We start from the raw sequence: 20,328 nt of genomic DNA, 5'->3' as shown, positions 1-20,328 counted from the left end.
TAAAAATAACAAACTACAACTGATAAGGAAATTCCGTGTATATGTGTAAATAATGATCAATTTTATTTCGATTCGTTTAATTTGTTACACCAAACATTTACATCCTGGTATTCTGTGCCTTAGTCCCTCTATCTATTGATGGAGAACCATCAATAGGTAGAGGTACGGATGTTTAAATTTCTTACAAATAGAACAACAAAATCTATTTGGAAGGTGGTTATACGAATATTTAACCACTCAACTTTCGAACTTAAAGTAATTTTCTCACATAATGTTTTCCTTCAATACAATTTTAAGGCGGCTCTCTTATGCTGCCGTATAATTTACATTCCATCTATTTAGCGTTTATGAAACATTCGTCATTTTAAAAGGAAACCAGCATGTGTATTTATGATTTTTTATTTCAGTTTTTTTCTTGTTTTTTTTTTTTTTGCGGTTACATTTTAGTTTCCGTTTTGGCAATCATGTTTTTCTCTTGTTAAAAAGGGAATAATTTGAAAAACAGAAAAAAATCACATTTATGTTTTTTTTTTTTTTTAATAAAAGATTTATGCATTGCATCATTTATAAATAGACTTGAAAGTACTCAAACAGAAGCTAAATACAGCAAAAAAAAAAAACTAAAGAAAATTATCATATTCAAAGAAATCAACAGACATTTGTTGCAAACATACAGACCGGCAGACAGCTAGACAGACAAACATGCATTTGCATGCTCAATACACAAATGAAAATTTAATATTCTTTCTTTTTGATTGTTGCAGATACTTTGTTGGCGGAAGTCTATGAGGCACATTTACGCGGTCCGGGTTTTGTTATGGAACCGCCGGGTCGTGTTGAATTTTCAAATTCCTCTGGCGGCTGGCTGGATTGTTCAGCTTCGGGCAGTCCTCAGCCGACCATTGACTGGGTGCATGCAGACGGCACGGCTGTAACGGAAATTCATGGTGTTCGTCGTGTGCTACGCAATGGTACTTTGGTACTTTTGCCATTTCCTGCAGCTGCATATCATCAAGATGTACATAACACAATCTATCGTTGTGTTGCCAGCAATGGTGTTGGCCGCATTGTATCACGAGATGTGCAAGTCAGAGCTGGTAAGTAATTTCAAAGATAATTTTATTAAAAAAAAACAGAAAAATGTGGTTGATTATTAAAATAAAGTTGCAAAAATGAAAAAATAAATGGCATTAAATTGTTGTTATGTTGTCTGCTAATTAAATTTTCTATAATACGTTTTTTTTTCATTTGCCAGCCAAGACACATACATACAATAATATTTACAGCCACTTTTTTATAATAATTTCTATATACAATTCGTTTTTTTCATACATATTTACCGTTTATTTTGTTTTTGTTTCGTGTGTTTTTTTGCAGTCGTTGCACAAGCTTATAAAGTTGATGTAGAAGTTTTATCTGCATCTCGTGGTTGCACAGCCATTTTACGTTGTGTAGTGCCAACGTTTGTTAAGGAATTGGTTCGAGTGGTCTCATGGGTTCATGAACCTGCTATCTACATATATCCATCACTACAAGGCGGTAAGTGTATTCACAGATTCTTGTTCACACATACATTCATTTATTCATTCATTCATTTTTCACTCTCTCATACATACAAACGTAAGCACTTACAGCAATAATTCGGTAGTATTTTAAAGATTCAATGTACCCATTTCGGAGAATACATTTTTGAAGGTCAAAATTCTTAGTTGACTCAAACTAACAGAAATATAATCTTAAATTCTTAACTAGATTATGGTATAGTATAAAGTCAAGTCTATAGTCTAGTCTATAGTCTAGTCTGATGTCTAGTCTAGACTATGGACTAGACTATAGACTAGACTATAGACTATACTATAGACTAGACTATAGACTAGACTATAGACTAGACTATAGACTAGACTATAGACTAGACTATAGACTAGACTATAGACTAGACTATAGACTAGACTATAGACTAGACTATAGACTAGACTAGACTAGACTATAGACTATACATAGACTAGACTATAGACTAGACTATAGACTAGACTATAGACTAGACTATAGACTAAGACTATAGACTAGACTATAGACTAGACTATAGACTAGACTATAGACTAGACTATAGACTAGAAGACTATAGACTAGACTATAGACTAGACTATAGACTAGACTATAGACTAGACTATAGACTAGACTATAGACTAGACTATAGACTAGACTATAGACTAGACTATAGACTAGACTATAGACTAGACTATAGACTAGACTATAGACTAGACATAGACTAGACTATAGACTAGACTAGACTAGACTATAGACTAGACTATAGACTAGACTATAGACTAGACTATAGACTAGACTATAGACTAGACTATACTAGACTATAGACTAGACTATAGACTAGACTATAGACTAGACTATAGACTAGACTATAGACTAGACTATAGACTAGACTATAGACTAGACTATAGACTAGACTATAGACTAGACTATAGACTAGACTATAGACTAGACTATAGACTAGACTATAGACTAGACTATAGACTAGACTATAGACTAGACTATAGACTAGACTATAGACTAGACTATAGACTAGACTATAGACTAGACTATAGACTAGACTATAGACTAGACTATAGACTAGACTATAGACTAGACTATAGACTAGACTATAGACTAGACTATAGACTAGACTATAGACTAGACTATAGACTAGACTATAGACTAGACTATAGACTAGACTATAGACTAGACTATAGACTAGACTATAGACTAGACTATAGACTAGACTATAGACTAGACTATAGACTAGACTATAGACTAGACTATAGACTAGACATGACTAGACTATAGACTAGACTATAGACTAGACTATAGACTAGACTATAGACTAGATATAGATAGACTATAGACTAGACTATAGACTAGACTATAGACTAGACTATAGACTAGACTATAGACTAGACTATAGACTAGACTATAGACTAGACTATAGACTAGACTATAGACTAGACTATAGACTAGACTATAGACTAGACTATAGACTAGACTATAGACTAGACTATAGACTAGACTATAGACTAGACTATAGACTAGACTATAGACTAGACTATAGACTATACTATAGACTAGACTATAGACTAGACTATAGACTAGACTATAGACTAGACTATAGACTAGACTATAGACTAGACTATAGACTAGACTATAGACTAGACTATAGACTAGACTATAGACTAGACTATAGACTAGACTATAGACTGGACTATAGACTAGACTAGACTATAGACTAGACTATAGACTAGACTATAGACTAGACTATAGACTAGACTATAGACTAGGACTATAGACTTAGACTATAGACTAGTACATAAGACGAGGACTATAGACTAGACTATAGACTAGACATTAGACTAGACTATAGACTAGACTATAGACTAGACTATAGACTAGACTATAGACTAGACTATAGACTATAGACTATAGACTAGACTATAGAACTAGACTATAGACTAGACTATAGACTAGACTATAGACTAGGACGATAGACTATACTATAGACTAAGACTTATAGACCTAGACTATAGACTAGACTATAGGACTAGACTCTAGACTAGGACTATAGACTAGACTATAGACTGACTATAGACTAGACTATAGACTAGACTATGACTAGACTATAGACTAGACTATAGACTAGACTATAGGACTAGACTATGACTAGACTAGAGACTAGACTAGACTACTAGACTAGACTATAGACTAGACTATAGACTAGACTATAGACTAGACTATAGACTAGACTATAGACTAGACTATAGACTAGACTATAGACTAGACTATAGACTAGACTATAGACTAGACTATAGACTAGACTATAGAGCTAGACTATAGACTAGACTATAGACTAGACTATAGACTAGACTATAGACTAGGACTATAGATAGACTAGACTATAGACTAGACTATAGACTAGACTATAGACTAGACTATCGACTAGACTATAGACTAGACTATAGACTAGACTATAGACTAGACTATAGACTAGACTATAGACTAGACTATAGACTAGACTATAGACTAGACTATAGACTAGACTATAGACTAGACTAGACTAGACTAGACTAGACTATAGACTACTATAGACTAGACTATAGACTAGACTATAGACTAGACTATAGACTAGACTATAGACTAGACTATAGACTGACTATAGACTAGACTATAGACTAGACTATAGACTGACTATAGCTAGACTATGACTACTAGACTATAGACTAGACTATAGACTAACTAGACTAGACTATAGACTAGACTATAGACTAGACTATAGACTAGACTATAGACTAGACTATAGACTAGACTATAGACTAGACTATAGACTAGACTATAGACTAGACTATAGACTAGACATAGACTAGACTATAGACTAGACTATAGACTAGACTATAGACTAGACTATAGACTAGACTATACTAGACTATAGACTAGACTATAGACTAGACTATAGACTAGACTATAGACTAGACTATAGACTAGACTATAGACTAGACTATAGACTAGACTATAGACTAGACTATAGACTAGACTATAGACTAGACTATAGACTAGACTATAGACTAGACTATAGACTACTATAGACTAGACTATAGACTAGACTATAGACTAGACTATAGACTAGACTATAGACTAGACTATAGACTAGACTATAGACTAGACTATAGACTAGACTATAGACTAGACTATAGACTAGACTATAGACTAGACTATAGACTAGACTATAGACTAGACTATAGACTAGCATAGACTAGACTATAGACTAGACTATAGACTAGACTATAGACTAGACTATAGACTAGACTATAGACTAGACTATAGACTAGACTATAGACTAGACTATAGACTAGACTATAGACTAGACTAGACTATACTATAGACTAGACTATAGACTAGACTATAGACTAGACTATAGACTAGACTATAGACTAGACTAGACTAGACTATAGACTAGACTATAGACTATATATAGACTAGACTATAGACTAGACTATAGACTAGACTATAGACTAGACTATAGACTAGACTATAGACTAGACTATAGACTAGACTATATACTAGACTATTTCTAGTCTATAGACTATACTATAGACCTCACTGTAGACTAGATTATAGACTAGACTATAGACCTCACTATAGATTGGACTATATTGTATGGTCTACTGGCCACTTCGGGTTCGCCACCCCGAATTGTCGGGTATGCATTTACAGTAATTTGTATGTTCATTGCATTGGTAGTAGTTGTTCTTGTATACGTGTAAAAAGAACACGTACTGGCATTATGATTTTTTTCTCTTCAGTCTTCTACATACATATGTATGTATGTATTTATATCTATGTGTATGTATGTGCAAATTTGTTATGATGCCTTTACCAGTGACGTACTTGAACATTATGTAGGAACTGTATAAAAAAAACGAAAGAGATGAAAAGGAAAAATGTGTAGGGGAAAAAAACTACAAAGTTAAATATATAATGCTACATAAATACAATGCAACTAGAGAAATTCACGTTATATTTTTTAAGTATACACTAAATTTTTCTAGCAAATGAGAATGTATTCTATTAAATGAAATACACTGTGTTGTAAATTTTAATTTTGTTTTAAAGCACATGGTTGCTGGAGTAACCGTTTAATCGTAAAACCAAGAGTGACTAATGATTAGAAGAAGATTAAGAATATAAATAAAAATATTATTCATTATTAGTTTTGAAACTTTAATAATTGACCATCTTTTTAAATACATATAACAATCTTATAGAATATGCATTTTCATATTTTTCTAGAACATAATTTTGGTAGTTGAGTCCTTGTTGAAGTTGATAGTGTATTTGTTTGATTTTTTCTATACAATCTAAGTACATACTTTTGTTGTTATCGTTTCTGTGATGTCTTCTTTATTTTATGAGTTTAGTAAACTGGAATTCATACATAATTAACATTATCCTTTGGGCTGTTTGTGTTCTAAATAAACAAAGTGTTTACCAATACATTAAATGTTATATACGTACACACATACATACAACTGCAACTAACTAAAGCTTATACATAAATAGTTTTATTCCTCAACTACTAATACAACCTAGCCTACTACTATTAAAATAAAATATTTAAATTTAAATTTTGCAATTATATTTTTATATTATTTATTATCAAAAATGTAATTTAAATATTCTTATAATGTTTGTGTGTTTGTTTTTTTCCTAAATCTTCTCAATTTCAGATGGTAAATTTCATTTATTACCCACCGGTGAATTACTTATTCATAATCTACAAGAAAGTGATGAATCCCAATCGTTTCGGTGTCGAAGTATGCATCGATTAACACGTCAAGTTGTTGTTAGTTCACCCACAAGACTGAGAATAAATTGTAAGTTGAGAAATCTCAAAATGTATTTTATTATTAATATTATTGCAACATCAATTTATAAAAATGCTTGTCAGAAAAAAAAAACATACATACATATAAAATGCATTTAAATTTATGTACGTGCTAGTAGAGAAATATACATTATGCAAATGTATTTTTCAAATCATTAGATATAAGGGTTTTAAATGCAAAATTAGTGGGGGGAAGTTTAAGAAATAACTGTTATGTGAGGGTGTGTTTAAGTTTGCAAGTAAGCTAAGTTGTCATGCAAAAGAAAAATTATTCATAAGAGTTAACTTACTGCACTTACAAAGCATTTTAGATTTAAAAATCTTGAAAGTTTCATTCTCGACTAATCGTTGAATTGGGGATATAAATGCAATGATTTCAAACTCTATTTTGTACATAAACTATTTTAATAATGATACAAATTTATAGTTTCAGTTATTGATAATAATGCTTCATTATATTCCAGCTCATCGTGGTATTATTTCACCTAGTGTTGTTGAGCATACAGCACATGTACAAGTATCACAAGATGAGGGTGCTGTTTTACTATGTGTGGCCCAGGGTTGTCCATCTCCTGAATATAGGTAAGTCTTAATGTAGTTAAGAATTTCGGGTACTATACTTAAGGAGTGCATATGATTGAAAAAAAGAAAGGAAATAGCTAAACTTAGACTAGAACCGGTTGCCATGAAACCCCGTTCCACTAGAATCGAGCTATATCTAATCTTATATACCCACCATCATAAAGTTGAAGTCAATTTCAGAAGGTTGCCCTTTAGATATATGAACTTTTATCATTAGATTAGTATTAACGTTTCGGAATAAGAGATATGGTTAAATCCTAAATATTGGAATGAATTATTTAGTATAAACTGATTTTTTGTAAAAGGGTTTATATGGAGGATAGGGTAAACTATGGATTAAAATCATTTCCTGAAGAGGACCTTACATGGGGCGTAGGGTAAATTATGGTTCGATCGTAATACAATTTGGTAGAGAGATTTCTTGAAACTTGTTTATGTTAAATTTCATCTGTAGACTGCCATCCACCCGGGGTATGTTACCTTGATGATAATGCCTCATCTCGGTGTTATTCCAATCCGGGGAAAAGAGGTGCTACCAATTGACTGCCCAGACTATAAACTGGTGATGATTAAATGTATCCACGGCATTTCTTTGGAATGATTTGACATAAGATCGAACCAGAGTGTCACATAATATGGTACAACCGTAACCCACAGGACAGAGTTCCGGAGTCGCGGTTATTGGATTGGATTTAAACCCAAATTCGCGCGAAGAGAGGACTTCGGTGCTGTTTCCGAGACAACAGATACCCCACAGATGAATGACTAAGCTTTAAAAATGAGTTAGTGTCAAGTGTATATGATACGGGACAGATGTAGAGGTATGTATGCAGGCCTTACCCACCCGTATACCTAGAGTGAGTATGTCGGATGAATGAGAAGTGTGCTGGGTTGAATGTAAGGTATCTAATACAAGTGATACCGTTAAATTTTCCTTCCATGTCGCGGTATGTTCAGGGTTTATTCTGTTCATACCAGATTTAACATAGTGGATTCCGAATACGTCTCTAAGTGCTGTTGACGAATCAACAGAAGTCATCCCAGCTGCGCAGTTGTAAGCGGAAGTGATGTTTTTGCATCTCGGAAGTTAAGCAACGCAACTGTCAGAGATTAGACAGCTCGAGTATTTGAGCAAAGTGCTTGTACATGGACTGGCAGAATCATGCACAAACGATTGCCAAACAAAGTCGTCTAATAACCTCACCCTATGGTTGTAAAATTACCACTGGGAAATAAGGCCAACACGTGAAGCATTCTTGCAGACTGGCATTTTTTTAATTTTCCGAATTGGACTTGTTTTCAACAGAGGGACAGACATAAAGATAGACAGACGGACAGACATAAAGATAGACAGACGGACTGACATAAAGATAGACAGAAGGACAGACAGACAGACTTATAGTCAGACAGACAGACACACAGACAGACAGACTGATAGACAGACAGACAAAAAGACAGACAGAAAGACAGACATACTGACAAACGGGCGGACATGGCAAGATCGTCTTAGATTCTAATGAGGACTTTACTTTTATTGGTCTACGACCAATATTTCGATGTGTTATAAATGGAATGACAAATACAATATATCCCCATCTTTTTTGATGGTGGATATAAAAAGGATAATATTTTGTACTGTTGATACTTTGTGGTACCTTTCCATTTCAGATTGATACAATAATAAAACCATAACTTCAACTTTGCTAATAATGATTTTTTTGTTCCTACTTGTTGTTACCAATATTCCGTTCCACTCTGTAGCTATTGAGTTTAAACAATATTATTTTCTAAAATGAAACAAGGATAGAAAAAAAATCGAAATAAAGAAAATGTGTCCCATAACCCATTTAGCTTTACATTGTTGTTACACTTCATACGTGCTTTATTGTACAATTGACATTTTCTCTATTAGTCTTAAAAACCAATTCATGTTTTCCAGTCCTGCGGACATGAATGAGGAAGAATGTACTTTCCTTTACAGCTTAAAGTGTATATAATTGGTAGACTCTTTTTGCTGTTGTTGTTTCTTTTTTGATTTTTTGCTCTTCATGGTTTGTTGTTTTTCTCCACTTCTGCTGCTTCATCTTGCTTTATTTTTGTTGTTGTTGTTATATACAATATTCTTCAAGTGTAATAACATTTTTATGACTTACCATAAGACCAATCTTAAATTTAGTATGTTACGCCTTAACATTATTCTTAGGAATGCATTCATATATTATGGCCAAAAATATAATACAAACAGACTTACTTGGTTATCTGTGTAAGTGAGTTTATATGGTTATAAATTTTTCTTTGGTATACAGGGTGTTGCAAAAGGAAGAATTGAAATTATATTTCATGGTAGAGGATCCTTTTGTTTCAAGGTATCTTATGTGATATTCAGCTAAGTTTTACTTTCATCATAAAGTTTCTTTATTGTCCTGTCTAGCGTAAAAATATCCTTGCTCTTTGTTTATACTTCATACTTTAAGCTTACTATGTTTAGCTGGTCTTTTCAATCTAAACAATTGCTAGGATTAGTTAAATATATTAAACTGCTTAATAGTGGAAAAATAGCACAACCATCATTAGTTGACTTTAAGTATAAAAATATGCGCAGTTTACCCAGAAAATACTCAATTTAGTCTGACTGACTAATAAATTGTCAACCATACAGTGTTCCCTATAGTCGTTCTCTGTGCAGCAGATTGGTTTTTCTTTTCGTTCTGTATAATTTACGCACATACTCAGGCTACTGCTGCCTGCCTGGCATATTGTCAATGGGCTTTATTCTTCTTTTGGTTGACGTTTTTTTTTTCTTTTCGTTTTTGTCTTGCGTCCATATAAATAAAAGTTCACTTTATGATCCAGAAAGATTACATTATCCTTTTATTTAATATTTTTTCTTACACCAAAATACAAAAGGCAATATAAAAGAAGATGAAGTCTATAATGCAAGTATAGAGGACATGTATACTTACAAGTCTATATATGAATGTTCATAAAAATTTATAAACATATAGACATATTTATAACACTCTAATATATAATGTACATATATGTACGTACTTCAATATCTGAATATACAGTTAAAAAATGTTTCATTCTTACATAAAAGACTATAGACTAGACTAGACTACAGACTAGACTAGACTATAGACTAGACTGTAGACTAGACTATAGACTAGACTGTAGACTAGACTATAGACTAGAACTATAGACTAGACTATAGACTAGACTATAGACTAGACTATAGACTAGACTATAGACTAGACTATAGACTAGACTATAGACTAGACTATAGACTAGACTATAGACTAGACTATAGACTAGACTATAGACTAGACTAATAGACTAGACTATAGACTAGACTATAGACTAGACTATAGACTAGACTATAGACTAGACTATAGACTAGACTATAGACTAGACTATAGACTAGACTATAGACTAGACTATAGACTAGACTATAGACTAGACTATGACTACTATAGACTAGACTATAGACTAGACTATAGACTAGACTATAGACTAGACTATAGACTAGACTATAGACTAGACTATAGACTAGACTATAGACTAGACCTAGACTAGACTAGACTATAGACTAGACTATAGACTAGACTATAGACTAGACTATAGACTAGACTATAGACTAGACTATAGACTAGACTAATGACTAGACTATAGACTAGACTATAGACTAGACTATAGACTAGACTATAGACTAGACTATAGACTAGACTATAGACTAGACTATAGACTAGACTATAGACTAGACTATAGACTAGACTATAGACTAGACTATAGACTAGACTATAGACTAGACTATAGACTAGACTATAGACTACAGACTATAGACTAGACGATAGACTAGACTATAGACTAGACTATAGACTAGACTATAGACTAGACTATAGACTAGACTATAGACTAGTCTATAGACTAGACTATAGACTAGACTATAGACTAGACTAGAGACTTAACTATAGACTAGACTATAGACTAGACTATAGACTAGACTATAGACTAGACTATAGACTAGACTATAGACTAGACTGTAGACTAGACTATAGACTAGACTATAGGCTAGACTAAAGATTAGACTATAGACTAATATTAACCCTCACCAATTTTCTGTTCATATTTGTGCTTAAAACTACTTTTTTGAATAGTTTTTTGTTTAAGTGTGTGCACAAAAATTATTGCCATTCTGTGAATTGGAAGGACATTAAATGTCATTATTTATAATGTATATGTAAGAGTAATAGTCAAAAGCTTCTATACATATGTACATTTTAAGTGACACAGTGTTACTGATCAACAAAGAATATTTTTTTGAAAATGTTAAGAGATAGATATGTATGGGGATAGATTGGTATTTGGATTATAATAAGTTCATATAAAATATAATGTTGGTAAAAATAAGGGATTTTTTTAACAATCCTATTTCAATATCGTAACACTGTTTAGAGGGTGTACATATGTATAAAAATCTCAAACAGTTTCGCTTATTTTGTTCGATAAAAGACCTTCTTATAAAAAAAATATATATATTTTCTCATGAGTAAAAACTACCTTCTTCTTTACTGAGTTTTCTATTTAGTTTAGTTTACATGAATTGACTTTTCACATGTACATACATTCAATGTTCATATGTATGTATGTAGATTGCACATATGTATCTGACAAAAAAGAGTTTGTGATATTTATTTTTATTACTTTGCTTAAGATTACTATAACTAATTTTTTATGATATAATTTTACGCGTAATTAAATTATTTAATTAGAACATAAATATTGTGGTAAATACTTTTGTGAGGCAAATTGAAAATATTTTTTTGATTACCTTAAAAAAAAAATAATTTAAGAAATATAAAAAAAATTCTGAAAACGTTAAAAAAATACGAAAGTTATGACTGAATACAACAACAACATGTAGCATATGATTTTGTTGTTTTGCATTTATTATACTCAAGATTTGTTAGAGTTAATGGGTGAAATCGGGGATAGAAACAATTTATAAATTCGGATTGTAGCCTTCGGTATGTTAGTGGTTAGTGTTCTAGTCAGGTCAGACCGGAGGCACTAGTCTAATCGATTTCACCTGAGGCGTACAACAGGCCCAATAGAGGACTAAGTGTATTTCTTCGGATTTGTATGTACATACATATACATATGTACAACTTCTTTTAAAACTAACAAATTATTTGCTTACATGGATCAATTTATCTTTGATGACAAGAATACAGCAGGACTTCTAGTACAAGTCGGTATGAGATTTGTTTAAAATAACTATTGTTTGATTATCGGAATAACAGTATATACATTTACTTTTAAATCCACCAACGTCAATTAATAACTCTCTATAAACGCGTTTACAATAATCTACCGCCACAACAACACTCCTAAAGTAGAAAGTAACACAAAAAAACATAAACCACGTTCACACATACATAAATACAAAAAACTCATAAAGAAAAAATATGATAAACGTTGAAATTTTAATTTTTTCCTGCAGTTTATTCATATTTTTTTGCAAAAAAAAAATTGCAAGTAGTGATGATTGTTGATAATCATAGATGCTAAAACCAAAGACTTGCTCTTGCACAATAGTACTGATGATGATGGCGATGATAAAACACAAAAAGAGTAAAAAAGCAAAAAAATAATATCAGCAGCAACTTAGTATAGCAAATTCATCAAATTCATACTGCTACTACTACTAACTACCACTACTATTCATTTTGTATGTGTGTAGGAACAAGCATGTTCCATCAAAAGGATAAAAAGTGCGAGAAAAATACGTAACCACTACAGACAATAGAAAGGGAATAAGTGATTTTTTCTTCATGTTTTTCACTTTATATGTAGTATGTATTAGTAAATATTTATGAAAGACTACTATGTACGTGTAAGTGTAAATATTTAGGTTTGAATGTATGTTTGCAAAATTAATGAGCAAAATCATAAAAACAAAAATATAAGTGGTAAAGGAGCATGAAAAAAAAAATATACAAAATTAAATAAAAGATGAAAAAAATAAGAATAAAATGTTGTAACAAAATAAGTTTGTCGGTCAAGAGCAAATTAAGTTTACCCTATTGTGTGAAGTTTGTACATATATCGAAATGGTACATATATCGAAATGGTATGGGAACATATCGAAAGTTTCTATTATCGGAACTACATTTTTGTTTCGCATTTTCCGTACGAACAAAAAATTCCTTTTTTTTTTACTTGAAATTCAAAATGTTTACTAAAAATATACTTTTTCCCAGAAATTCCGATCACTTACCTAAATAATTTTTTAAATTATAATATAATTTTTGCTAAAAATCTAATTATTCTGAAACTACTACATAACTAATAGACTATACTATAGACTAGACTGTATACTATCGTCTACACCTGACTATAGACTAGACTAGACTATAGATTATAATATGGACTAAACTATAACCTACACTATATAAAAGACTATAGACTAGACTATAGATTAAACTATAGACTAGACTATAGACTAGACTATAGACTAGACTATAGACTAGACTATAGACTAGACTAGACTATAGACCAGACTATAGACTAGACTATAGAATAGACTATAGACTAGACTATAGACTAGACTATAGACTAGAGTATAGACTAGACTATAGAGTAGACTATAGATTAGACTATAGACTAGACTATAAACTAGACTATAGACTAAACTATAGACTAGAATATAGACTAGAATATAGACTAGAATATAGACTAGACTATAGACTAGACTATAGACTACACTATAGACTAGACTGTAGACTAGACTATAGACTAGACTATAGACTAGAATATAGACTAGACTATAGACTAGACTAGACTATAGACTAGCTATACTAGACTAGTACTATAGACTAGACTATAGATTAGACTATAGACTAGACTATAGACTAGACTATAGACTAGACTATAGACTAGACTATAGACTAGACTATAGACTAGACTATAGACTAGACTATAGACTAGGACTATAGACTAGACTATAGACTATACTGATAGACTAGACCCTATAGACGATACTATGACTAGACTATAGACTAGACTATAGACTAGACTATAGACTAGACTATAGACTAGACTATAGACTAGACTATAGACTAGACTATAGACTAGACTATAGACTAGACTATAGACTAGACTATAGACTAGACTATAGCTAGACTATAGACTAGACTATAGACTAGACTATAGACTAGACTATAGACTAGACTATAGACTAGACTATAGACTAGACTATAGACTAGACTATAGACTAGACTATCGACTAGACTATAGACTAGACTATAGACTCGACCTATAGACTAGACTATAGACTAGACTATAGACTAGACTATAGACTAGACTATAGAACTAGACTATAGACTAGACTATAGACTAGACTATAGACTAGACTATAGACTAGACTATAGACTAGACTATAGACTAGACTATAGACTAGACTATAGACTAGACTATAGACTAGACTATAGACTAGACTATAGACTAGACTATAGACTAGACTATAGACTAGACTAGACTAGACTAGACTAGACTAGACTAGACTAGACTAGACTAGACTAGACTACTAGACTAGACTATAGACTAGACTATAGACTAGACTATAGACTAGACTATAGACTAGACTATAGACTAGACTATAGACTAGACTATAGACTAGACTATAGACTAGACTATAGACTAAGACTATAGACTAGACTATAGACTAGACTATAGACTAGACATAGACTAGACTATAGACTAGACTATAGACTAGACTATAGACTAGACTAGACCATAGACTAGACTATAGACTAAAGACTAGACTATAGACTAGACTATAGACTAGACTATAGACTAGACTATAGACTAGACTATAGACTAGACTATAGACTAGACTATAGACTAGACTATAGACTAGACTATAGACTAGACTATAGACTAGACTATAGACTAGACTATAGACTAGACTATAGACTAGACTATAGACTAGACTATAGACTAGACTATAGACTAGACTATAGACTAGACTATAGACTAGACTATAGACTAGACTATAGACTAGACTATAGACTAGACTATAGACTAGACTATAGACTAGACTATAGACTAGACTATAGACTAGACTATAGACTAGACTATAGACTAGACTATAGACTAGACTATAGACTAGACTATAGACTAGACTATAGACTAGACTATAGACTAGACTATAGACTAGACTATAGACTAGACTATAGACTAGACTATAGACTAGACTATAGACTAGACTATAGACTAGACTATAGACTAGACTATAGACTAGACTATAGACTAGACTATAGACTAGACTAGACTATAGACTAGACTAGACTATAGACAGACTAGACTAGACTAGACTAGACTAGACTAGACTATAGACTAGACTATAGACAAGACTATAGACTAGACTATAGACTAGACTATAGACTAGACTATAGACTAGACTATAGACTAGACTATAGACTAGACTATAGACTAAACTATAGACTAGACTATAGACTAGACTATAGACTAGACTAGACTAGACTAGACTAGACTAGACTAGACTAGACTAGACTAGACTAGACTAGACTAGACTATAGACTAGACTAGACTATAGAATATACTATAGACTAGACTATAGACTAGACTATGGACTAGACTATACTAGACTAGACTAGACTATAGACTAGACTATAGACTAGACTATAGACTAGACTATAGACTAGACTATAGACAAGACTATAGACAAGACTATAGACTAGACTATAGACTAGACTATAGACTAGACTATAGAAAAGATTATAGACTAGACTATAGACTAGACTATAGACTAGACTATAGACTAGACTATAGACTAGACTATAGACTAGACTATAAACTAGACTATAGACTAGACTATAGACTAGACTATAGACTAGACTATAGACTAGACTGTAGACTAGACTATAGACTAGACTAGACTGTAGACTAGACTATAGATTAGACTATAGACTAGACTATAGACTAGACTATAGACTAGACTATAGACTAGACTATAGACTAGACTATAGACTAGACTATAGACTAGACTATAGACTAGACTATAGACTAGACTATAGACTAGACTATAGACTAGACTATAGACTAGACTATAGACTAGACTATAGACTAGACTATAGACTAGACTATAGACTAGACTATAGACTAGACTATAGACTAGACTATAGACTAGACTATATACTAGACTATAGACTAGACTATAGACTAGACTATAGACTAGACTATAGACTAGACTATAGATTAGACTATAGACTAGACTATAGACTATACTATAGACTAGACTATAGACTAGACTATAGACTAGACTATAGGCTAGACTATAGACTAGACTATTTTGCTTAAATTTTATTGAAAAGTAATTATCAAGGTTGTTTATTTCTGTTTGTTTTTTTCATAATCATAAGTTTCAAAAACTTGAATTAAATATAAAACTTTCTAACAACTTTATTTAACTAACATTAAAAATACATTAATAAATCTTAACAACTAATTTCATTCAAACTAAAAAAATATTTCCATTAAAATCTACAACCAAATAAATATGTACATAAATCAAAATTCAACTGAAACTTTCTAAACATAACAACAACTCCCAAAAATGTATATTATTATATAGATCAATGTCAGTCATTCCTGGAACTGACATTCCAGTAACAACTATCAGCTGAAAGTAGGGAATTTATATATTCCTTCGTGTGACAAACAAAACAACTGAGTAGACTCATCATTCTAACAATAAATATGAAAAAGAATAAAGAACGAATAAAGAAAAAAAAAACAAAGCATGCAGAAAGGATGTGATGTGAAATATTATATAGAAAAAAATGTTTTGTCATTGTATAAGTAATTATTGCAAAAGGGATGACGATGAAGAAAATATTTTTATGATTAGTTGGTTTAATAACGACAACAAGATGTAGTGAGAGAGATGTAGAAAGATGAAGATGGAATGGAAATTCTTGCTTTGTTTCATTTAGAGCTTTACTCAATGGCATGAATGAGTAAAATGAATGGATTGTGTGTAGATGTGGGTGTTGAGTACGTGGTATTTAGAAAGTTTGAATGAATCTTGTGGTTTGAATTCTTGCAAACATTCCAGACATTTGTAAATACAAATTAGACACCAACTCAACTCATCAGTACTCCTAACACAATACATGTACATTTAAACATACTTGTGTATTCACACACCAAATTCTTTATTGTATAAAAAACAGTTTATCATTGTTGCAACACATACAACACAAGCAGCCTAATTATTAAACATGTTTTATGTTTCAATGATTAAATACATATAAACAATATTATATATATACATATGTATGTATATAAGTACATATCTACAAATGTAATAATGTATGAATTTCTCAAAAAACCCACATTGATTAAATTTAAGAATACTTCATTCTTCATGAGCAAAAAAAGTATTATTTTCTTAATTTTGTACCATTGTTTTACGGTCTACCACAATGTGTGGCACAAACAGTATTTATGTGCGTTTTACATTAAATATGTATGTTCAGAAAAAAGCAAAACAGACGGAACATAGAAATATAAAAATGTGCTGAAATTGTCGTGGGATCAAAAATACAAAAACAAAGGTATAATAAAGATATTAATTACTAAAAGCGATTTAGAAAAAAAGAAGAAGAATTAAAAAAAGTAGAAAAGATATTTGGAAGCTAAATTTTATAAGAGCTTTAATATTATATATGTTAAACTGAAAGGAGTGGATCAAGTAAGTTAGTTAGTTTGTAGTTAGTTAGTTAGTTGTAGTAGTTAGTTAGTTAGTTAGTTAGTTAGTTAGTGTTAGTTAGTTAGTTAGTTAGTTAGTTAGTTAGTTTAGTTAGTTAGTTCGTTTTCGTTAGTTCGTTCGTTCGTTTTAGTTCGTTAGTTGTTCGTTCGTTTCGTTCGTCGTTCGTTCGTTCGTTTTCGTTCGTTCGTTCGTTAGTTTCGTTCGTTCGTTCGTTCGTTCGTTCGTTCGTTCGTTCGTTCGTTCGTTCGTTCGTTTTCGTTCGTTCGTTCGTTCGTTCGTTCGTTTCGTTCGTTCGTTCGTTCGTTCGTTCGTTCGTTCGTTCGTTTCGTTCGTTCGTTCGTTCGTTCGTTCGTTCGTTCGTTCGTTCGTTCGTTCTTTCGTTCGTTCGTTCGTTAGTTCGTTCGTTCGTTCGTTCGTTCGTTCGTTCGTTCGTTCGTTCGTTCGTTCGTTCGTTCGTTCGTTCGTTCGTTCGTTCGTTCGTTCGTTCGTTCGTTCGTTCGTTCGTTCGTTCGTTCGTTCGTTCGTTCGTTCGTTCGTTCGTTCTTTCGTTCGTCGTTCGTTCGTTCGTTCGTTCGTTCGTTCGTTCGTTCGTTCGTTTGTTCGTTCGTTCGTTCGTTCGTTCGTTTTCGTTCGTTCGTTCGTTTCGTTCGTGTTCGTTGTTCGTTTCGTTTTTCGTTCGTTTCGTTTTCGTTTCGTTCGTTCGTTCGTTCGTTCGTTCGTTCGTTCGTTCGTTCGTTTCGTTCGTTCGTTTCGTTCGTTTTTTCTTTCGTTCGTTCGTTCGTTCGTTCGTTCGTTCGTTCTTCGTTTTCGTTTTCGTTCGTTCGTTCGTTCGTTCGTTCGTTCGTTCGTTCGTTCAGTTCGTTCGTTCGTTCGTTCGTTTCGTTCGTTTGTCGTTCGTTGTCGTTTCGTTCGTTCGTTTCGTTCGTTCGTTCGTTCGTTCGTTAGTTCGTTCGTTCGTTCGTTTCGTTTCGTTCGTTCGTTCGTTCGTTTCGTTCGTTCGTTCGTTCTCTTCGTTCGTTCGTTCGTTCGTTCGTTCGTTCGTTCGTTCGTTCTCGTTCGTTCGTTTTCGTTCTTCGTCGTTGTTCGCGTTCGTTCGTTTACGTTCTTTTTTAGTTCGTCGTTTTAGTCCCTTCCTTCTTTCTTCTTATAGTTAGTTAATACAAACTAACCTACCAGACGCATCAGGTAGATTAAAGGAAAAGTAACACAAAATATGATATTCCTCTGTAACTTATTTCCTTAAATTTAATTTACTTTAGAAAATTTTTTCAATTTTCATACATTTAAACATTCCATCCGCAAAAAAATCCCTCCACATATATATATGTTCCCTTTGTACTCACAAAATAAAAATAGGACCTAACAACCCCCCAGAATCCCACTGTCGTTTTGTAAATACTTGTACAAAAAGTTCATTTGTCTTTTGTAAGCACTAAGGTAAACACGTAAATACAAAGTAAAATAGAGTACGGCAAACGAATGACGCTGAAAATGATGGAACGAATCAAAAAGAGGGAATGTAAAAATGCAAATAGTAAAAGAATAAGGGAATGTGATTAATTTACATTTATTTACAGAAAGATTTTTTTTACAAACTAAAATTTGATGTTGTATTTAACTACAATATTTGCACTAAACGTTAGAGATGGATAAAGAAGGCGACAATGTTAGGGGAAATAAAGTTATAATCATTTGAAGTGAAATACCATTTTTATATGAAAATAGCTTAAAAAGGTCTTTAAAATTTCTTGGATTATAGCGATTTCTATGCCACAGGTAAATTTTCTTTTTTAAATTCTACCCTTGCTCTAAATAGCGTTTTCAATTACAATTTTGATTTAAGACTTTCTGTCTGAATGCTAGAATACTAGCTCTTCAAATTTATTTCTTTACAAATTTAACAGGCCTTCTTACATTATTCTTTTCTTATGTTAATTTGTGTCTGTGGCCACTAACTTATTGCATGTTTTAAATCTCATTTTACATAATTTCTTTAAAAAAGAAGAGAAAATCAAGAATTCTCATAGACCAAAACCATACAAAATGTCATAAACATGTAATGTCAAACGACAACAAGACTTTGTTAATAAAGTTCTTTATGAAACTGATGGTGATGACAATAATGGTAATGATGACTACGTTAAGAGTGGTTTAAAAAAATGTTGTAGGCTTTCATGTCTTGAATTTGGTGTGAATATTTACGTTTGCACTGCATAGTATTCGACTTCCTGTGTGGCTTCCAACATAATGAAGTTTGTCACTTGGATTTGATAATTTAAAAACGAGAAACATGTATTGTAGTTGAAATCTGGCCACATGAAAGTAGTTCATAGTAGCTACTAACTAACTAACTAACTAACTAACTAACTAACTAACTAACTAACTAACTACTAACTAACTAACTAACTAACTAACTAACTAACTAACTAACTAACTAACTAACTAACTACTACTAACTAACTAACTAACTAACTAAACTAACTAACTAACTAACTAACTAACTAACTAACTAACTACTAACTAA

General features: G+C 32.1%; 1 protein-coding gene across 1 annotated transcript in view; it reads left to right on the top strand.

The window, feature by feature from the left end:
* Positions 1-20,328, top strand: part of LOC119610798 (Down syndrome cell adhesion molecule-like protein Dscam2) — an 84,994-nt gene that overhangs the window by 14,361 nt on the left and 50,305 nt on the right. Inside the window, 4 exon segments of the mRNA XM_037966151.1 lie at positions 765-1,097; positions 1,378-1,539; positions 6,267-6,413; positions 6,889-7,006. Coding sequence (XP_037822079.1) covers positions 765-1,097; positions 1,378-1,539; positions 6,267-6,413; positions 6,889-7,006 — 760 coding nt within the window.

This window comes from Lucilia sericata, unplaced genomic scaffold (assembly GCF_015586225.1).
Source record: "Lucilia sericata isolate MDLA Ls3-8-SP2 unplaced genomic scaffold, ASM1558622v1 Contig001279F_arrow, whole genome shotgun sequence".
In the NCBI taxonomy this organism is placed as follows: Eukaryota; Metazoa; Arthropoda; class Insecta; order Diptera; family Calliphoridae; genus Lucilia; species Lucilia sericata.
This window is presented reverse-complemented; position numbering and strand designations above follow the sequence as displayed.